Source organism: Saccostrea cucullata, unplaced genomic scaffold (genome assembly GCF_032062105.1).
Source record: "Saccostrea cucullata isolate Sc308-1 unplaced genomic scaffold, CSIRO_AGI_Scuc_v1 ctg172, whole genome shotgun sequence".
Classification (NCBI taxonomy): domain Eukaryota; kingdom Metazoa; phylum Mollusca; class Bivalvia; order Ostreida; family Ostreidae; genus Saccostrea; species Saccostrea cuccullata.
Window position 1 is genome coordinate 230,336 of NW_026932814.1, and position 23,338 is coordinate 253,673.

At 32.0% G+C, this 23,338-nt stretch overlaps 1 protein-coding gene across 1 annotated transcript in view; it reads left to right on the forward strand.

Moving 5' to 3' along the window:
• Positions 1 to 22,960, forward strand: part of LOC134236215 (protein unc-13 homolog A-like) — a 116,642-nt gene extending 93,682 nt beyond the window's left edge. Inside the window, 23 exon segments of the mRNA XM_062718376.1 lie at positions 1,545 to 1,660; positions 2,998 to 3,060; positions 3,305 to 3,405; positions 3,517 to 3,667; positions 4,620 to 4,688; positions 5,036 to 5,125; positions 5,731 to 5,754; positions 7,057 to 7,068; positions 8,318 to 8,583; positions 10,527 to 10,612; positions 10,807 to 10,933; positions 11,474 to 11,570; positions 11,871 to 12,014; positions 12,245 to 12,322; positions 12,504 to 12,581; positions 13,426 to 13,676; positions 13,960 to 14,014; positions 14,340 to 14,411; positions 15,038 to 15,061; positions 16,222 to 16,323; positions 19,501 to 19,777; positions 20,008 to 20,167; positions 20,372 to 22,960. Of these exon segments, the coding sequence (XP_062574360.1) occupies positions 1,545 to 1,660; positions 2,998 to 3,060; positions 3,305 to 3,405; positions 3,517 to 3,667; positions 4,620 to 4,688; positions 5,036 to 5,125; positions 5,731 to 5,754; positions 7,057 to 7,068; positions 8,318 to 8,583; positions 10,527 to 10,612; positions 10,807 to 10,933; positions 11,474 to 11,570; positions 11,871 to 12,014; positions 12,245 to 12,322; positions 12,504 to 12,581; positions 13,426 to 13,676; positions 13,960 to 14,014; positions 14,340 to 14,411; positions 15,038 to 15,061; positions 16,222 to 16,323; positions 19,501 to 19,777; positions 20,008 to 20,167; positions 20,372 to 20,657 (2,729 nt within the window). The 3' untranslated portion in view covers positions 20,658 to 22,960.
• Positions 22,961 to 23,338: the final 378 nt, after the last annotated feature.

Sequence of the window (23,338 nt, forward strand, 5' to 3'; positions counted from 1 at the left end):
CATCCTTGGGTGAAAGGTATGTTCAAGTAAAAGGCCTTTACCTCTTGAAATGGGATTTTTTTTTTTTTTACAAAAAAAGACAAAAATATGGTAATTGGAAAAAAAAATCCTGATCTTCTCACAGATCACTGAGCCAAAAAGATGAAACATGCGAAAAGTTTCTGATGTAGGATAGATTCAAATTTATCCAAATCATGGTCCCAGAGATAGAATGATATCACAAAAGGGGATAAAAGTTTTACATGATAATTTATAGGAATTTATTTTTAAAATCAACTTTTTAAAGTTTTACAATGATAAGTGACATCAATATGCAAACGTCTTGGGGTAATTCAGATTGGCATATGTTCAAATCATGATCCCTGGGGCTAAAGTGAACTCGAGGTGAAATAATAACTCCAGTAACTGAAGAAAAAGCAGGGCCTCGATGACTCAGGTGAGTTTTGTGACCCCTGGGTCTATAAGTGATCCATATATAAAAATAATATCTGAAAAGGCACAAGAGCATAGAGATGAAATTCTTGACAAATTAGTCCTCCTTGATGCTGCAATTTGCAGTGTCTTGTTTGCTGCCATTTGCAGTGTCCTGTTTGTCATAGGATTTACACCAGGGAACACCTTCCCCTTTCTTTTAAACATTGTCCGAGGCAATCCCTTATTAATATACCAATATCTGAATTTGATTACTACGAAGCCATTTTTCTGCATGGCCTCTCCCATTTCCTGTAAATTTTTTATCCAACATAAATGTATATATATTATACATACCCTGGTACATACCTGGTAGTGGTTTTCCTTTTTAGCAGCCAGCATGGCTGTAAATTTCATTGTGATATAGTCTATAATATATTGTATCAAAATTGATTGTTAACCAACAAAACTCACAACAATTATTGTATTAATTGTATCACAGAAATTCTATTTTCACATAATCTAATTTTGTATTAGTCATGAGCATGTTGGGCAGGGTGGTTGTATAATTAATTTGAATATGCAAGTTTGCATGATTGCATGTGCATGTATAGATCTAGCATTCTTTTTCCATCATTAATAGTGTATTGTTTTGTTTTATATGCCTTTTGCTATGAAATTTCTTATATTTTAATCTTATTCACAAAAAGCATACAATCCACAAATTTCAAATGTCTAACTGGCTTTGGATGTATCATCAGCAAAGTATTTGTGAAACAATGTAAGATATATGACTAAAGGAAAAAAAAATGAAAAATGATATTTTAATCTACTTTTCTTGTATGATTTCTTTGCTAGTCCACAGTGCATGTACATAGTTTGCTAGTAGTTGGTATCAGTTAAACCTTCTTTAAATGATAAAAAAAATAAATCCAATAGTGATTAAAGTAGAATAATTTTGTTTATTTTTAAGCAGATTTTTGTGTAACAGTATAAGCTTTAAAATGATTTTAATTCCCTTTTGAATTCTATTTTAACTGATTTGCCTATTATGTAAATGTATTGGTAAGTGAACAACAGAAATAAGTATTTTAAGGTAGTTTTTCTCATGGTAATGTTCAATAACTCTGCAGAGAAAAGGACAGATAAGTCTGCTGTGTCAGGGGCCATAAGATTACACATCAGTGTGGAAATTAAAGGGGAGGAGAAAGTGGCACCTTACCATGTACAGTACACCTGTCTACATGAGGTAAGTTTAACTCATTACCATGTACAGTACCTGTTGAGTTAAGATAAATGTAGCTCATTGCCATGTACAATATACCTGTCTACATAAGTTAAATATAGCTCATTACCAAGGACATTAAACCTTTCTACATGAGGTAAATGAAGTGCAATACCATGAACATAAATGCAATACCATATACATTATACTTGTCTACATGAGGTAAGTTTAGTTCAATGCCATGTACATTATATTTGTCTTCATAAGTGTAGTGCAATACCATGAACATTACATCTGTCTACATAAAGGAATGCTAAACCATGTGCATTACAACTGTTTACATAAGTGTAGTGCTATACCATGTACATTACAACTATCTACATAATGTAGTGCAATACCATGTACATGACATCTGTCTACACATAGTGCAATACCATGTACTTTACACCTGTCTACATAAGTGTAGTGCAATACCATGTACATTACATCTGTCTACATAAGCGTAGTGCAATACCATGTACATTATATATGTCTTCAAAAGTGTTGTGCAATACCATGTACATTACTTCTGTCTACATAATTGTAGTGCAAAACCATATACATTACACCTGCCTACATAAAGTAGTGCAATACCATGTACATTACACATGTCTACATAAAAGTAGTGCAATACCTTGTACATTGTGTCTGTCTACATAAAGTGTAGTACAGTACCATGTTCATTTCAACTGTCGACATAAGTGTAGTGCAATACATGAACATTACATTTGTCTACATAAGTGTAGTGCAATACCATGTGCATTACATCTGTCTACATAAGTGTAGTGCAATACCATGTAAATTACATCTGTCTACATAAGTGTAGTGCAATACCATGTATATTTCAACTGTCTACATAAGAGTAGGGCAATACCATGTACATTACATCTGTCTACTTAAGTGTAGTGCAATACCATGTACAGTTCAACTGTCTACTTAAGCGTAGTGCAATACCATGTACATTACATCTGTCTACATAAGTGAAGTGCAATACCGTGTGCATTATGACTGTCTACATAAGTGTAGTGCAATACCATGTAAATTACAACTGTCAACATAAGTGTAGTGCAATGCATGTACATTACAACTGTTTACATAAGTGTAGTGCAATACTATGTAATTTAACCTTTCAACTTGATATAAGTGTAGTGCAATATCATTATACCTCTCAACATGTCTGAGGTAAGTGTAACTCATGTACAATACACCTGCCTACAAAAGGTAAATGTAGGCAATATCCAGTTCAGAAAGTGTTCTTTAGTATACCAGAAGTTTTGATTTGGATCTTTGTAGATTATCATTGTTGTTTTGTTTCCTTCCAGAATTTGTTCCATTACTTGTGTGAGCAGACAGGAGGAGCTGTAAAACTTCCTGATGCCAAAGGAGTAAGCTAAAGACTAATTTAGATTCATGTAACAATGTTCAACATGATTATACTTTTAATTTATACTAGAGTCAGTAAGATTGTGAAAAGTAAGTGAATAAGATTAGAAAGAAAGAGGGATAAAAAAGCTCTTGTAAAATTTCAAACTAATTCTCTAGATATTTTGGAACTTAATAGTTCATAATATCATTTGTGTTTGTATTGATTTACCTAATTGAAGATGTTATGTTCTACTACCTTAATAGCAAGATGAAGCTTGGAAGGTGTACTTTGATGAACCTGCACAAGAGATAGTGGATGAGTTTGCCATGAGATATGGTATAGAGTCTATATACCAGGCTATGACGTAAGTACTCTTCTTGCAGGGATGGGGTGAAGATAGGAAATAATTGCTTTAAAATGATGTGACATTGAAATCCTTTGAACAACCCAATGATCCTAAATTGTTTTCTTACAGTCATTTTTCCTGCCTGTCCACTAAGTACATGTGTCCTGGGGTCCCTGCGGTGATGAGCACACTACTTGCCAACATTAATGCCTTCTATGCACACACCACGGCCAGTACTGCCGTATCGGCCAGTGATAGATTCGCAGCATCTAATTTTGGAGTAAGTCAGAAGTAGTTTTTAAAGTGTTCCCTAGGAGGATAACTCATTATTTATGTATCGGTACTAGATGGTCATTAATGAACTTGCTTAGAAATCGATGTATAGGTAAAATAAAATGGCACATGGATTCAATGATGACTGTTTTAATTTTTTAAACTGATACATGTGATAAATTTTATACCAAAATAATGGATAGGAATCTTCAAAATGCTGTTATTTGGGTGAAAATACTGTACATTTTGTTAATTATAAAACTGCTCAAAAAACTGCATAAAATAGCAACCAAAAACCAATACACAATTAAGAGGTTTATAATTAATTATTAAATTTCAAATCAATGTACAATTGTTCCACTGCATGCAGTATTTATAATCCCATCATCTGCAATTTTTTTAAATGATACTAACAGCATTTATCTTTAATTTGTGTTAGAATGGACTCTTACTCCTAAGAAATAAAAGTAATGGGCTAAATATTTTAAATACTCATTTCAAAAACTTTTGAGGCCTTTAGAATTTCAGATACTTCTATATTCTTTGGACAGTGCTGAACTCGGTAAAAAGACTTCCATAGTGCAGTGTTTAATGCTAGAGTTTGGTCATTTTCAGTCATCTTCATTTTTAAAATGATACTAAACATGCTAAATGCATTTATCTTAATCTGTGTTAGAATGGACAATACTTATGCCTAAGCAGAGAAAAGATTAATGGACTAAATTTTGTGTTGCTGTCACAAAGCTGCTCTGGTTCTTGTGAATGTTGTTTTCTCTTAATTTCTACTGACAAATTTTTAACAAATTACAGTTGAAAAAATCCTTAATAAGGGTCCTATCTAAAATAAAAATCTGTGATATTTTGTGTCTATATCACATGTATGTGTAAATTAACAAATTATGATCAACTTTTAATTTTCTTTTCTGAGATGACTTTCTGATGAAATAATTTTTTTCCAGAAAGAGAAGTTCGTAAAGTTATTGGACCAACTTCACAATTCCTTGCGCATTGATCTCTCCATGTACAGAGTGAGTTTTCTTTTTATTCCATTTGCATATCACCCTTGCATGTTACCATTTACAGCAATGCAGAGTCAATCATAAGCTGCATTTATTTGGAGAGTCTGCCTTTAAGCTGTTCTTATGACTATTACAAGTGTAAAACAATGTTAAAACAGCATCATCAGGGGGGTGCAATTTGAAATATGCAAGAGAGGCTAATAAATTAATCTGAAAACCCTTCGAACAGGGTAGACCAACTAACAGGTTCTGGTTTTAAGTTTGATATATAAACACTATATTTAGTAATAGGTCATTGAAATACCTTTGGTATATACAAATTTTGATATCTACACAAATGAAATTTGTCTCCATAGAATAACTTTCCAGCCTCAGACCGTGCTCGCCTACAAGATCTCAAGTCCACGGTGGACCTACTGACTAGCATAACTTTCTTCAGGATGAAGGTGAGTCTATCTGGGCCAGGAATCACAGTTGTGTGTAGCGCTGCTCATTTCTCTTAGATTGTGAAATGTTTTGCTTGTCTTGTGATGTGAAGTAACCCCTGCCTTGGAATGATTTAGTGCCTGAATTCACCTGCTTTGCATGAATTTCAAAGTGTCCCCTTCTGAAATCTGTTAGTCTTTGATCACCTCCTTAATTCATGTGTTGGGAAATGAGGAAGTTACGATTAGTGAGATCACATTTGTAGAAGAGTTCTGATAGTGTTGTAGGTAACAAAAATTTTAATTTTATTCAAAATTAGAAAAGTTGTTTAGCATATATTTAAGTTTAAATTGGGCTGTGGTTTTCATTTTTTACAACATTCACATCATATATTTAGATGAATATAGTTCAATAACTAATCACTTATTTAAATAAACTTTGTGGAAATATTTTTAATTTTATTAACCATGTGGGAAGATTTTAACTTACATTTAGTTTTTTGGTCTGTAAGAAACCTTCAGACTCATTTCTGTGAGAAGTTAAGCAATCTCCTTTGAACAAAAACTCTCATCTTCAGTTATCATATTGTATGACTTTAGTATTGACTATACTGCTCTGATTGTAGATTTGTGTGATAGATGATGAACAGGTAATGAATTAGGACAACTGTTAATAATTAGTTATTCTGGTCAAAGTGTTTGAAGGTTAATTATTAAGTTTCTGTAATAGTTGGGGTCTAGGTATAGACATTGGTGTTCTAAGAAATACCTAGTTAGGTAGCTAACATGTTCTGGGAATTAATTTTCATTAGACTAATTTAGTTTGATTAACAATGTTGGGCAATAAATTTATCTTGATTGGGTCAAATTAAAGTGAAAAGAAAATGAGAGAAAAAAAATATTGCCCATATTTTCTTATCTTAAGAATAATTTGAATCTTTAAATAAATAACATGACTAACATTGGAATGAAAATAATAATTTGTTTACATCTTTTAATTTCTTATTAGATTAACACATTAATTGATAATAATCTGTAGAATATGATCAGTGAAAATTACAAAGAGGTATAGTTTGTATGTGTGTACCGCAGGGGTTCAAAATTCCTCAAGCCCGACGTCCCGGATTCCGCATAGAATTCACCAAAGTCCTGGGACTTGGCTATGTTTCTTGTTTATCTTTTTTATAAGTTAAAAAAATGATCGTAAAGCTAAAAGTAAAGCAAATTCTCAAATGTATTAAGTAAAAAGGTGGGTTTGTTGGCGTTAAAATACCCACAAAACAATACGAACGTTTCGATAATACAATCCGTCTTTTTATTTTCCGTTGCGGTTAGACTCTTGCTTTTACGCAATTTCTCATGTTTCCTCCTATATAACAAACGGCAATGAGTTTGTTAAATTTCGGTTTTAGCTGTGACTTACAGCACATAAGTTCTATTTATTGTAACAGATGGTTTATTCAGTAGTGAGTATTTGTAAAAGTTATTGTAATGTACCAGTAATCTATCAGTCTGGTATTATGTTGAAATACTCATGTATGACTATATGACATTATGGAGGTAAAATAAAAATAAAAACATATTTTAATACATATAGTCTATATTCATTCAATGCAACAAATGAAAATAAATTATGTAACATAAATTTAATGATGTATAGGTAAATATACTGTGAAATTTCTTCCTCGGACTTGCCTAAAATTTACTCTTTAAGTCCTGGACTTGACCATGACAAAAAAAATTTTGAACCCCTGGTGTACCTCAGAAATAGTAAACACATAATCATTAATGAGATGTTTGAAAAAAAGATCCTGTTGGAGCATCTTTCAGTATTAAATATATTATAAGATTTTGATTGGCCCCTGTAAAATGTCAGTTAACTGATTTTGATTGGTTAAAAAACAAAGTATATGTCTAATTTTGATTGGTCGGTGATATTTTATTGCTAACAGGTGTACAAGCAGGTAAGCTGTGTTGAGATAATTTAACCCTAATTTATGACTATGCTTTTGTATTTCTCTTTGTATATACACAGATTTAACAATTGTTGATCTTTCTCTATTGGGCACTCTATCTTGTATACTGGAAATTGAAAGAAATTTTTCTAAAATTCACCATCTTCAAAGTGACAGCACAACCTTTATTAATGAATTTGTTTGTCTCTAGGTGATAGCAATATAATAACTGATATTTATTTAGTCTAGTTTAAAATTAAAAGAAGTTGAAAAACAGCTGAATTTCACTCTTGAGTGGACTTTCCATTTCTACAAAAAAGAAATTCTTCTATGTATAATTTGTATTTTTAAAAAGAAATTCTGCATTGACACAGAAAAAAAGAATTCAAAGAAGAAAAATGTTGATTGATAATTTTTTTTTTGTTTTAAATCAGATTTGAATTTGGATCAATCCACTTATATTGCGACTTTGATTCATGATAAGCTGTTGTTGAATATTGTAATTTGTGCAAACCAATGTTGATATCATTCAAAGAAGTCTTCAAGTTCCATATGGTTATTGTTGTAAATTTTTCACTTTTTTTTGTTTGTTGTTGTTAAGGAAAAAGTTTTTTTGTTTCAACAAAAGATGTTTTGAATTTTGAATCAATTAAGAAAACATATGATATGTCCCATGTGCCCCTTCTTCACAAAACTCAATATTTTTTCTTTTCTATCATGTTTTTATTAAAGGTTGAGCATTTCTACTTTTTGAGATATAAAAGTTTTTACAGACAGAGTGCATGGAATGACTTAAATTATTTTAAAACTATCTTGAAAATTCCATGCAAAATTATGCATAGCTCTGTATATTATATTTTGATTTTTTCTTTCTCCCATTTCATTTTTTTAAATTCTGGAATGCATATGAAGTATTTGTAATGAGGGATTACCATTTTTCTGACCTATAATGAATAGAAATTTGGGGGGAAATCTCTTCTAGTATTAACATAGTGTATTTATAACTGATATCACTTATATCAAGACATTTTAGAAAGCCTTAAAAAACACTCACAAAAACATTTCCTGACAATTAAGACTTAAAATCTTCATTGAATTCACTAATGTTCAAGGAATATATTTCAATTGGAATTGTATTTGAATTGAATAACCAAATGCATTTATCAGTTCACAGTTTAGCAATCTATATAGTTTCCTTTGGTCGACTTGAACCTTAAAATTTTTCTCAGCTTCTCATTTAATTAATTAACCATTGTAGGTCCAAGAATTGCCCAGTCCTCCAAGAGCAAGCATTGTAGTCAAAGACTGTGTGATAGCATGTATAAAGTCCACGTACCAGTTCTTGTTTGATCACTGTTATGAACTATACCAGAGGGAGTTTGTACAAGCCGAACCCTCTGAACAGAATATCCCAGGCTCAGAGGAGGCCAATGAGAACAGTCTAGATTTCTGGGATAAACTCATCGCTTTAATTGTGTCTGTGATAGAAGAGGATAAAAACAGTTATACTCCAGTATTAAATCAGTAAGTTATATGATCAAGTGTTAAATCAGTAAGTTATGATCAAGTGTTTAATCAGTAAGTTATACTCCAGTGTTAAATCAGTAAGTTATGATCCAGTACAATATCAAGTAACTCTAGTATTAAATGGATAGAAAATACTTCATCTTATGCTCCAGTATTAAAACAGTATCTAAAGTTAAACCCCAGTGCTAAATCAGTAAGTAATATAACAGTAAGATATAATACTTCATTATGAATCAGTAAATGCTTCATTATGAATCAGTAATTTATACTCCTCTATTAAATCAGTAAGCTTTGTTTCAGTAATTGGTAAGTTATGCTCAACTATAAATTATGGTCCACTATTGAATGAATCAGTTTTACATGTACTTCAGTGTTACATAAATCAAAATTTTATGTCGGCATTAAATAGGTAAGCTCTGCTCCAGTATTGGAACAGTTATAATCAATTGTTAATTCAGTAAACTATCCTAAAGAAGGAAATCAGTAAATAAGTCATATATCATAGTAATTTATCTGTAATTATATAAGTAGAATTCCATAATTTAGGGTCATTCTGTAAATGAAATCACAACATAAGGCCTTTATCACAAGTATAATGTTGTAACCACCATATTGAATTCAGTACAGAGTATTAAATAGCATATTTCACATTTTCAATACATGTAATAGAAATAGATGTAAATTATTTGTACCTCATTTATTAAAAGGCACTCTTATGATGAGATTCAAAAATACAGTCATTTGGATTCTTTTTAATGGATTTTTGCTGTAAGGTACAGTAAAATTTGTCTAATCCGGACTCTGAGTACTCCGGACTTTTGTCCATTCCGTCCGTAAATTTTAGTCCCATGCACTTCTTTAACAAATTCATTTTAAAAAATTCTGTGTAGTCCGGATACTGTCTATTCTGTATTCCGAACGGCCATACTGGTCCCTACTGCTCATAATTAACGGTAATTATTCCCTCTAATCCGGCCACACCTGAGTTACTTCAAAGCAATTAACACCTTTCGTGGGGAATGTGATAATCTGTGTTTACATTAGCATGATTATTAGTGCCATGAGACGAACTCGGTGAAATGCGGCGGTGACACAGTCCACTTGAAAAATATATTATATGATTAAATTACAATTTTAAAAAAAATGAACTTTGTTTTAACTCCTTTTACCACATTATAACATAAACACAAAAATATATGTACGCGATTTACAAATCAAAATATAAATCGGGATCGAAAATCGAACGTATTCAAAATGGCGCCATGACACTGTGGGGGAAGACGTAAATTTTTACATAAAATTAAAAGTTCAATCTAATAATTAGCACATCGTAAATAATTGTGCATTATGGTCAATACATTGAATGAGGTCTTTGACAAGCGAAACCAGGTCCGCTTGATACATAGTAGGCCTATATTATGCGTGCCTGTATATTTTGATTGAGGTAACATTTCACCCGACTTTCAAACTTCGTGAACAAATAAGAAAATATAGTCAGTCATGTAAGACTATTTTAGAATTTCTAGACTCCAAAATAGTAATTGATTTCATCATTTAATTTCATTCATAATATGTATATGATCTACTTGTAAATCAACAACGAAAATTTTCGAAATTGATATTTTTCAGCATATTTCCTGCACTCCGGATTCTGTCTAATCCGGCCAAATTTTATGGAACCGGCGGTAGCCGGATTGGACAAATTATACTGTACTTTTTCTATCAATTAAGTTGCAATTCAAATTGCAAGGTTTTCAATATTGCTAATGCTTTGTGGTTAGTAATATGGATTAGAAATGCTGTACAAAATAGACATGAAATTGCATTTGTAGTCTTAAATGAGGTGCATTCCCATGGAATGAATTCCATCAAGAAATTAAGTTTGACTTTTTACTATTTTTCTTTTTAATGCCATGACATTTTCTCTCTTTTTAAAAAAGATTCCCTCAGGAGTTGAATGTAGGACAAGTCAGTGCTGCCAATATGTGGGCTCTGTTTTCACAGCACTGCAGTATGTTCCTGAAAGGTAAAACAGTCTTGTATGAATCGCAATATTAATACAGACACAAGTAGTCTACAGTACAACATGCTTAAAGCTAACACTATCTAATGAATCATTGCTACTGGCGACGTAATTTTCATTCGCCAACTAAGACTCTAAAATATATCGTAATCCTATCAGATATTGTGAATTACAAATGTGTCCTCTTTCTTTTTTAGATCAAGAACAAGAAAAACCATGTAAAAGTTCCGAGTATATGAATTTACACTTTAAGATAAAATGGCTGTATTCTAAGTTTATAGCTGAAGTGCCTCAGTACAAAGGGACTGTCCCGGAGTATCCAAGGTAAGTCTGTGTCATACAAAGACCATTCATCCAAAATAATGTTTTAAGGGACCACCCTCAGTCATGAAGGACAACTCTTTAATTTATAATTTAATTCAGAAAGTCTTTAAATGAAGCTTGAAAATTAAATCTTTTCATGCAACAATTTTCATTATATGCCTCTCAATGGGCTTCAAGGTTCTTTGAACTTCTCAGAAAGGCCTAATTAAAAGTAGAAATTTCTATCCCAAAAAAGCATTTTTAGATATCAATGTTTATTAACATGATATGAAATTAGAAGTAATTTATGGAGCTTTGCAAAGAACCTTGAGGCACATTAAGAGGCATATAATGAAAATTGTTGCATGAAAATATTTAATTTTCAAGCTTCATTTAAAGACTTTTTAAATTAAATTATAAATTAAAGAGTTGTCCTTTCTGGCTGAGGGTCGGAGTCCCTTAACTTTATTCAAAACGGTGCTTTACGCACATGTAAATTCAGTTTTGGTCTTTAGTGTTAACAAAAAAACTCACTTTAAGATTATTTCTTTGATTATATAGATGGTTTGAGCCTTATGTAATGCAGTGGTTAAATGAAAATGATGAGGTGTCCATGGAATTTTTACGTGGTGCTTACGATAGAGATAAAAAGGATGGGGTATTGGTTTTAGATTTTTTTTACATTGTTCAGAGGTCATGGTATAAAATAATATAACTATTTTCTAACAATGTATACAGGTTAGAAAAAGTTCATTAGATATTTCACAATTTATGGTTAAAAAAAAAGAAAAGCCACATTGGTCTTTATTAAGATAAAATACATTTCAGTAGTACAGTTTAGTGGTTAATGAAGTATCTGTTATATAATTGTATGCTTCAGTGGTAATGCCTCTATACCATAATATAATATACATTATGTTCCAGCATCACTAATTACCTGCTATTTTTACTTTGACAGTTCCAGAAGAGCTCGGAGCACTATCTTTTCTCTAGTTCTGTGGTCGACATATTTACCCAGTTAAACCAATGTATAGAAGTTATTAAGAAGTTAGAATGTCCAGACCCAGAGATAGTAAAAAGATACATGAGGAGGTTTGCTATTGTAAGTTCAGAGAACCTCTTATGAACCTCTTATGACTTCCTCTATGTTACAATTTATAGCAGTAATTGGAATTTTTTGTTGCTTGGCCTAGGGATTAAGTATTCTTTTACATAATTTGCTTGGATAATTATAAAAAATGAAATAAAATATGAGTTCTATATGATATAATGCCTATTGATGAACACTTCATTGTTTGAATGGTATGTAACTTAAGTTTTATTATTTTTCAGACTGTTAATAAGGTGCTGATAGCTTATGCTGATGTAGTAAAACAAGACTTTGAGAAGTACACAAATGATCATAAGAAAGTAAGCATCTGCAGTCATAATTTGAATCAAAATGTGATTCTTGTTTTGTTTTTTTTTAAAATAATATTAATGAAAGGAAAAAGCCTCACCAAATACTGACCTTAAATCTGAACTATGGATATAAATATTACAGAGGGACTTGATTTGTTTATTTACAGATGTTTTTTTTTTTCTTTTGCAGGCTTGTATTTTAATGAATAACATACAACAGTTACGTGTTCAGCTAGAAAATTTGTTTGAATCTATGGGTGGTGAAAAGGTCTGTTGAAAAACTTGAATTCTCTCAATCTGTTTTTTTTTATTTTAAAAAATTGCTATTTTATTATAAAGTAGAATTCTACTTCAGGTAAAATAATACAGTAGAGTCCAGTTATTACGATGTTCATTTTGTCATGGTAAAATATCGTAATATCGAGTGCAATGTATGATTTGAACATATTTTATTGCTTATACTTTACAATTGGGATTGGGCAAAAGTTCTAAAAACTTATTACGCCCTCTCCCTACATATGCATTATATCAAACATATTTACATACATGGGTTTCAGCTTAAAATGAAGTAACAATAATAATAATATAATAATAATATATGATAATCAGAGTAAAACACATTCAATAGAATACATTTCATATGTAATAGACATGCTGTATAAGATTTACAATTAGAAATAATTATTGTATCAACCAAATCATCCTGACTTTTTAATAAAAGTTTGTACAATAGAAAATAAGTATTCATTTTCAAAATCATTTAACGATTTGTCTCCCCAGTGTCGACAGTGTGTAATTTACCCATTCGCAAAAATTTGTCAAAAAATTCTTTCCTGGCTTCTGTATATTTTTTGCATGAGAAGAAATAATGAGTGCAATGTAATAAAAGTTCCCAATAAAATCCAGTAAAACATCGTTTTGTACAATGATATATTTGAGATTGGTCTAACAGATCGATTTTCCTTGCTTTATAAGTACAACTTGCAATAATAAATAAAATTCTTTATCAAAATGTGAAAGTAACTTTTTGATGTCTTATGAATTAAAATATATCACTAAACTATCTACCTTATAAAATTTTCTCAAATATTTTATGATTTCTTCCTTTACAGCTCGATTCTGATACTTCCAGTATTTTAAAAGAACTTCAGAGTAAATTGAATAGTGTTCTTGATCACCTAAGTTCTGTGTTTGCCAAGAGCTTGGAACCTCAGATCAAACAAAGTACACAGGAATTAGGTTTACTCTTATCTAAAGTGAAAGGGGCTGGGCAGGTCTCCCTGTCGCAGCCCAGTCAGAGAAACAGCATACAGCAGGAATCAGAGTTGGTGCTTAAACCTTTAATGGAGCTCATTGATGGCAGGTATGTGTTGTTAATTGTTCTCGTTTAAATCAGCTGAACAAATACACTAATTTGTGAAAGAATAATTGGTAATCCTGAAATATTTCAGAAAAGCAGCATTTAACTATTTATTTGTATATTTCTACAAGTCTTCTTGAAAATATTTTTATACTAACATATGAATGGATTGTTTCCCTTTATTCTCAAACAAATGACATGTTACCAGACTTCTCCAGACTTCCTTCAAATTATGTACATAAAATTTATGATATGATTTCTAAACATTATGCATGATTATTAACAGCTTGACAATGTTTGCAAAAGAATGTGAGAAAACTGTTCTGAAGCGTCTGCTGAAGGTAAATGAATGCTGCATGGTTAATGCTTGTACAATAAATGTACTTTTTTTTTCAATTTTGAAAGATCAGTGTTAAAGATAATATACCTGTATATGGCAACACTAATTTATTTATTCTAAGCTTGCACTGATCCTCCTAAGACAACTTTTCTGTGGCTGGATAATGACATATGCTGGTCCTGAATTGCAAAATTCTATTCCCCATAGTTATACTTTTTTCTGCCATGGCATAAATAGGGGGGGGGGGGGTATATAGTACTTTTATTTATTTTATTTGATTTATTTAAGTGTCCTTGATTTAATAAGTCTGACCTTGACCTTTGTAGGAGTTGTGGAGGATAGTGATGTACACTATGGAGAAAACAGTGGTACTGCCCCCACTCTCTGACCCCAGACAGGTAAGCATTAAGAAGTACCTTAATCTTAAAGGATATTGATTTCTACTTATTTTCGTACAATATGGAATTTGTTCATGAAAGTTCTGTTTTATTCAATTATAGATACTGGAACTTCAAATTTACCATTTGATGTAATTTGTATTTTTTATGGTGAATTATAATGATTTTTTTTAGCTATATATATGGCAAGAAAACTTTTGATAGTTATTACAAAATTTGTACCGATACTTTTGTCTTTGTGGTGCATATTTTGTAAAATGAAAATGCTTTATCATATATTATATAAGACTATAACAGTTGCATACCATCCTAGAATTGTTTGTCAGGCAGTATATTCTTAATTAGTTCAACAAAAGTATACATAAAAAGTATACATTTAACCTCAGTGGATAAAGGGAGGAGGGCTTTTGTTTCTTTAGATGAAAAAAAAATTAGCTGGAGGGGATAGAATGGCAGTGGGGAAATATTTATTAACTTAAGGTGGATTTTTTACTGGAATAGCCCAAAATTCAATTTGAAGTCAACAAAACTCTTATTCTCAACCACATTATAAATCTTTTTTCTCACACTAGAACAAAAATTAACATATGAAAAATCATTTTAAGTAAATATATGCACTATTTTAGGAGAAGGAGAAGGAACAAGCCAGGGTACATTTAATACAATTGTTGACTCCTGTTTTCTTTTTTTTCCATTTAATGCTTAACTGCTGATGCAAATTCATACATCTTATGACTCATGTTTAATTGATAACTTTTGTGGTATGAATTTGTATTAACCAAATGCTGATTTTGTTTTCTAAAGGGAAAGGTCAAAAAGGTGATGGATGTTTCATTTTGCCAAGAATTTAACCAGAAAATGTCATTCATCCTTCTAAAATCATATAGCAATATTAATCATGTGTTATAAGGGATTGGTCCTTTACTATCTCCCTGTAATACATTATAGATGGGAATTTTCCTAACTGGGACAAGTTCAAGGAAACAGTCTTGTTTTCAGTTGGAACTTTTTTTTTCATTTTTCTAAATTTAGTTTAAATGATACGAAAACGATGAATCTGATGAAAATGATGAATTTGTTTTGTGACCTGGAAAGCAGATAGTCAATATGAACTTGTCAGAGAAAAATTCTCCCACATTCTCTCACATTCTCTCACATTCTAAGGTTGCTCAAAGGCCATATTATTTAACCTTTAAATATATATGGCCATTGAACAGCTCTATCCAAACTATATTTTATTACATAAATATGCCCTATTAGACCATATTGGACTGGGAGGTTCTGGTATACATGTATAGGACTGTGTTTCTTTGTTGATGTACGTCTTTTTCATAATGTTTACATATATTCTTCCAGTTTTTGTCTCTTACTGGAAAAGGGGTCATGTTAAATGAAAAGCCAACATTTTTGTCCAAAATTCGAACTGTAAGTTGTGACGACATTGTAGGCTTGTTATGTTGGCCAAGTTGTTTTAGGTTGTCATTGATGTGTATCCCCCTGCTAGGTTGTGTCACTTCCACTGTGTTTACCTTTGTGTACCCCTTACACAAAGCAGTTGTATAATAACTAGTTTTGAGATTTCCAAGGAACAAATCTTGATACTTATTAAGGGTTCATATGGAAATATTAGATCTCTGATCTACTAGTTTTTTTTTATTGGTTAAAAAATATCAGTAAATTTTTTTAGAAGTTTGGAAATTTCAAACCTATATGTGAGCAAAGTTTTCTCTATCTCTCCATTTCATGCAGTTTTTGTCAATCTCTTCAATGTTTTGATTTGATTCAAGCTTAAGACTAACCTTGATTTCAGCTTATCCCCCTCCCCGGTGCTGCTCAAACTAAAATCGAGGATGTGTCTCGTCTTTTTCTCAGTCACGTCAGCCAAATGCCCATGAATGTTCCCATGATCCAGGTGATTCCTGCATTCTGATTGGCCAGTGCATGTTTAGTGTCAGCTTAGTGTGTCCAGGACTTAGAGATGTTTAGATAGACAGTGTTGTGTAGTTGATATACATTTGTAGATTGATGTTGATTTTTGTACTTCCAGGTGTTGTTGCTGATGCATTTTTTGTTGTCTTAGAGTGGAAATCATTGATGTTGTGCTTTTTCAAATTAGTCACATCCATATTTGTATAAATTGATGTATATACAGTATACACCTTTTAAATTTAACAGTGTAATGTCACTTCAGTTTTACGTGTCGTGGATTTGTTTTTTTTTATGTTTTTGTGTTAAACATAGTTATTTAGAATCCTCAGATTAAAAAATTTGATCCGCAAAAGAAGGAAATATATGTGTCATACATATACCTAGAGAAATTTTCAGATTGTAACACTAAGGTGTAATTGGCTGTGAGCTAGGTGGTTCATAATGGACTCTGCTGGAATCTAAATTGAAATTTTTTCCCTATAAGGTGCATGTCACTTTCTTATTATTGCCTTTTAACTGCACACATCTCTTACATCTTAACATCCTGCTATTTTGATTAAATGCACTTATGAATGCATAAAAAAAAATTATCAAACAGCTTACATTTGTAGACCTTCTTACTTCATTATTTCTTTAATATCAATTGGTTTTTGCTTTATATCATATATTGGAAAGTATTAAGTGAATTCAGTTTGTACTGTATACTGGTATAGTTTCTGCATACTTATTCCTTTCCATTGGGTTATGGTTTTCTATAAAAGCTAGATCTTGATCCACTCTTTTTATGATTTTTATTATTTCTTTAATATCTTTTCATTGTTTTTTGCTTTATGTTTATCAAAAATCAAGACAAAAATCATGTATTGCAAAAAATGCCCAATATACAGTACATGTAACATATAACTGAATTCATTGGGTTATGGTTTTGCATATAAAATTAATCTTATTCCTCTTTTTATGTATCAAAGTCTTTTCATGAGTAAACTGAGGTGACCTGCTTCAATTTTCGTCCGTCGTCGTTCGTCGTTCGTCGTGCGTCGTGCGTTAAAAAATGAACATTTTCAGCTTCTTCTCTGAAACCACTGAACCAATTTCAACCAAATTTGGCATATAGCATCTATGGGTGAAGGGGAACAAAAATTGTGAATTTCATGGGCCCTGCCCCCCTGGGGCCTGGGGGGTGGGGCAAAAACTACTAAAATTAGTGCAATCTTTAAAAATCTTCTTCTTTACTCCTGGGCATCAAGCAGTCAAACTGTTTGCATGATTGTAATCAGCATTGAGTCCTCTACCAAAATTGTGAAATTCATGGCCCCAGGGTCAGGGGTTCTGGTGTTAGGGTGGGGCTAAATAAGTATATAGTGAAATTTCATGAATTCTTTGAAAATCTTCTTCTCTGCTCCTGGGTATTAAATAAACTAACTAAGTGCATAGTTATGATGAGCAAGAGTGCCTCTACCACAATTGTGAATTTTATGGCCCCAGGGTCAGGGGTTCTGGTGTTAGGGTGGGGCTCTATAGATTATATAGTGAAAATACATAAATTCTTTGAAAATCTTCTTCTCTGCTCCTGGGTATTAAATAAACTAACTAAGTGCATAATTATGATGAGCAAGAGTGTCTCTACCAAAATTGTGAATTTTATGGCCCCAGGGTCAGAGGTTCTGGTGTTAGGGTGGGGCTCTATAGATTATATAGTGAAATTTCATGAATTCTTTGAAAATCTTCTTCTCTGCTCCTGGGTATTAAATAAACTAACTTAGTGCATAGTTATGATGAGCAAGAGTGCCTCTACCAAAATTGTGAATTTTATGGCCCCAGGGTCAGGGGTTCTGGTGTAAGGGGGAGGGGATCTTTAGATTACATAGTGAAAATACTTGAATTCTTTGAAAATCTTCTTCTCTGCTCCTTGGTATTAAATAAACTAAATAAGTGCATAGTTATGATGAGCAAAGTGTCTCTTCCAAAATTGTGAATTCTATGGCCCCAGGGTCAGGGGTTCTGGTGTAAGGGGGGGGGGGGGCGCTATAGATTATATAGTGAAAATAAATGAATTCTTTGAAAAACTTTTTCTCTGCTCCTAGGTAGTAAATAAAATAAATAAGTGCATAGTTATGATGAGCAAACACCAAAATTGTGAATTTTATGGCCCCAGGATCAGGGGTTCTGGTGTAATAGATTATATAGTGAAAATACTTGAATTCTTTGAAAATCTTCTTCTCTGCCCCTGGGTATTGAATTAACTAACTAAGTGCTTTGTTATGATGAGCAAAAGTGCTTCTACCAAAATTGTGAATTCGATGGCCCCAGTCATGGAGTAGGGGGGGGGCTCTTTAGATTATATAGTGAAAATACATGAATTCTTTGAAAATCTTCTTCTCTGCGTCTGGGTATTAAATAAACTAAATAAGTGCATATATTTAGTGCATTAGGGTAGTGATAAGGTGGGGCTTTAATTATACAATGAAAATACACTAAATCTTTGAAAGTTTTCTTCTCTGCTCCTTGGTATTAAGCAGATGAACAACCTATGTAGTTATGATGGTAAGGGTTAATCTTCCAGAATTGTGATTTTCAAGGCCCCACAAGGGTACCATAAAGGAGGGGGGCTGTACTTATATACTGAAACTGGATGAATTGTTTGAAATCTGCTCCTTGGTATTTATCAAATATTTTTGAAAAGCAAGGGTGCCTTTTCAAAAATTGTGCAATGTGTGCATCTAGGTGTCAGGGGTTGCATTACTGATCATGCTGAATATTACTGATTACTTGAAATGTATTAAGTAAACAAACTATGCAACTGCTAAGTGTATTGTTATGATGACCAATGGTGCCTATTTCAAAACTGTGAATGCCATAGCATCTGGATTAAAACATGAATCAAATTCAATCACTGGAAAGTTGTTGCATAATGCTCAGGTGACCTATAAGGCCCATGGGCCTCTTGTTTTATTTATATTTCCATACCGAAATATTTATATTCTATTATTGTGCCAAGTTCCTTTTGTGAAATGCTTCTTTATAATATAAAAGATTATGAATTAACACAAAAGATATTCATCTGTAAATTTTAAAGTATTGGTCGAGATTTAAAAAAAAATATATTTATGCATTAGTTATAGTAAATTTGACCAAGAGATTGGGTTGGGTTTACCTGTAGGACATGTCCAAGGAGGCAGAGAAGAACCTAACCCCCAAACACAAGAGTGGACAAGATTGGTCGAGCTACAGAGTTTACGTTCCAAGGACGCCTTAGTGTGCTGTGTTCATGGCCCTGTACACCCAGGGAGGGGCTACTGACACGCTAATCAAGACGTTCGTCAGCACGCAGACGTCGCAGGACCAGCCGTCACTAGAGGATACAGTGGGGGAGGTGTCCATACAGGTGGATCTGTTCACACACCCTGGGACAGGGGAACATAAAGTCACCACAAAGGGTATGAAAGTTTTCCTGTGTTTGAGTATCTATGCATTTATATGTGATATAAGCCCAAGCTGGGAAAGAACTTTTATGTTTATGGTTTGAAACATTTTAAACAATTAAGAATCATAACTTTTTCATAAATAAGATGGACTATTTTAAAACATATTTGGAAAGATTTTTTTTTTAAAAAGCAGTAAGAAGATATTTAGTGATGACAAAAGAATTTTTTATCTGTATTTTTAGTTGTGGCAGCCAATAACCTGAAGTGGCAAACATCGGGCATGTTTCGTCCATTTGTGGAGGTCAATCTAATCGGTCCACATCTCAGTGATAAACGAAGAAAACATTCCACGAAATCAAAGAGCAACAACTGGTCACCAAAGTTCAATGAAACTTTCCACTTGTAAGAGAATAATCATGCTTTTCTTTTAACTGAATATTTAAATAAGTTTGATGTCAAACATATGTATATTTTTAATGTTAAAATAAGAGAGAACAAGAAAACATAACATGATTTTGACGGAACTTTCTACATTTTCATTTACATATTTTTTTTCAAAATTGTTACTTTGGGGTATAAGTGACAGCAACTTTAATTTATTTGCAGCATTCTTGGGAATGAAGATGAACCCGATGCCTATGAGCAACACATTTGTGTGAAGGACTACTGTTTTGCCCGTGAGGATAAACTAATCGGAGTTGCTGTGTTGCAGTTACGAGACATTGTGGAGAAAGGCAGTTGTGCGTGCTGGTGCCATCTGGGAAGAAGAGTGCATTTAGACGAAACAGGATGGACAATTTTGCGCATTCTCTCGCAAAGAACGAATGACGAGGTCGCCAAGGAATTCGTCAAGTTAAAGTCCGAGTCACGGTCAGCAGAGGATGTGTCTTGAGACACATTAAAGAACAAAATTAGGAACTGCTAATTAATTCTTTTTTTAAAAGAATATTACTGCCAGTTTTTTTTTTCTGTTTTTTTTTACATTTATGTCCATCGATTGCTCTGTAACCCATGTTGGGGATATTGATTATTTTGGTGATAGTTGTTATTTAATTGATCGAAAGATAATTCTTCGCAGCATATTTACAGCTTAAAATGTAAAGGTTTATAGGTGTTTCTTGTAAATTTGAAACTTTAAAACTGTGAAGATATGTTACATATACATGTATTTGTGAGTGAATTCTTGCAGAGAAGCTCTGCAAAAGTACAGAAAGATTGCATTTGTAATGCAACTATAGATTTTTCACGGATTATTAATTTATGTCAAGGAATTTGGAAAAACTTGTATGGGACATTAGATCTGAGTTGCTTATGGTTGCTTCAGCCAATTTTATATGATTGTTTATGGTATTTATTATTACTGATACATCTCCCCAAGATATATATTTACACTTGATAGAAATCCTCTTTTGCTGCAGAAATCCAAATGCTACATGTGATACCTGTGTTATACAAACCATGATATTGTTTTATAGGGACTGAGTGCAATTTTTAATTTCTTATTACTAAACCCAATGAATTCCATTTACAAAACCTAAATGACAAGTCAGTTTTGTCATTTCTGTTCATTCTGGTTGTGTTATTACATGACAATTAGCTGATTAATACCAACACATAACTTTCATGACCATTAATTGATAGAATTTGTCTTCCATGGATCATAACTTCATACACCATACTTTAGACTTCACATTAGTTGAACGTAAGGATTTCATATTTCATTGATTTTTTTTTTTGTTTTTTTTTTTTACTTTATTTGTCTTGTTACTGATATATTTTTTCTTCTTTTTGTTCTACTTTTTCTTAGTCATTCTTCAATTGTAATTTTGTTTACATTCCACTCAAAACAGAGATAAATCAATATGTACCTGCTTATCTAATTATTTCAAAGGTCTTGCTCAAAATCGGATCTTCCCATAGCTATATATCTCTCATAGTTCATCCCAAGTTTATATTCATAGATGTTACAAAATATAAAAATATGTGTGTAAAAATAAATCTTTATCAGCAGTACCAGGTACAAGATTGTGTATTTTGTGCTTATATTCAAAAACTTTAATTAATACATTTCATATACAGAGAGAATATACATGTAGATTAATAAAAAAAAATTCTTTCTAGTTATTTTGCATGGGATACCGGTTGAAAATCTCATTCTTAAATTTGATGCCATGCTCTCTTTTTTTCTTGAAATCTAATTTTTTTGGTACCTCCTATTAATCTAGTCATTAATTAATAAAAGTGATTGATTGATATTACATTGCCCCCTGTCAATCTCTTTTAACTGTCTACAATTCTTGTATACATCTCGGATTTACTTGAAAGTCTCTCTACTTAATTCTTGACGACAATTCTATTAAGAAATGAAATCTCATTCCATTTTTATTCAACTATTGTATCATTTTTTTTTAAATAGCTATTTTGTATTTACAGATCTTATGACTTTGTTATATTTTTGTTTGTTTCTTCAAATTACTGGGTATCATGATAAATCATCTTAAGTTTAAAGGAGTTTCTATATACATGTATTCACAACAAATTTACTATTGGGGGAATTGATGCTTCTGCAGATGTGGCATTCTTTGAAAAGTACAAGCTCTGTTTTTGAAGTGTTCATTAAATATTTGTGGTCAGAATTTATCATTTGTTGCATTGCATTTTAATTCTATTTATTATACTGAAAACATTCCATTGTTATTGTTGCATAGTGCAAAAAATCAACATTACATTTACATGTAGTTTGTTCAAGAGACTTTTATTCAAGGCAGTTGTGAACTCTTTGTGTTGACTAAATATTTAAACAAAATTTGTTTATGTTACTCTAAAGCATTTACATTTGTAGAAGGCATAATTTTACTCATGGTTTAAAAATACCAAAATTTAAGGTTTGAATATGTGAACTGTAATTATCCAATGTAAAAGCAGAATAGTAAACTGAATAGCAAGGTGTGATTTTTATTTAAGTTCTCATCTAGATCTGTAAAACTCTCAATGCTTATTTTTTTTAAGATTATAAGAATCTATATACTTTGTTATTTTAGAAATTATATCTTTTCTTGTTACTCCTATTTGTGACAATTGTACATGACATTGTGAGACTCAGTCATACTTGATAACTTGGGTTGTATGATCTTTGATCTTTTATTCATGTTATTTGTATTTCTGGATAATAAATAAATTTCAAATTTAAATTTATCATCTGTTGCATTGTTTGATCCAATGGAAAATATCAGTTGCATATGGCTCATGTAATAGGAATCATACAGGCTTGGTTCTGTGTTGTTGCCCCATAGTAATCAGCCTGTCTCTCCATCCCATTTCATTTTCTCTTCCCCATGGCCTAGGTGGATTCATATCTTACCAATAGGATGCTCAAAAGTAAAGGGTGTACACTGACCTTGAAGCATTTTTAGCTCTTCTGAGCCAAAGGCTCAAAGAGCTAATGCTATGGCCATTTGTGCGGTGTGCGTTAACTTTTTAGAATATGGGCTATAACTCAAGAACCCCTTGGCCAATTATTGTCAAATTTGTCACAGGGTATCCTTGGCCCAAGGGCTACCATTTATACTAAAA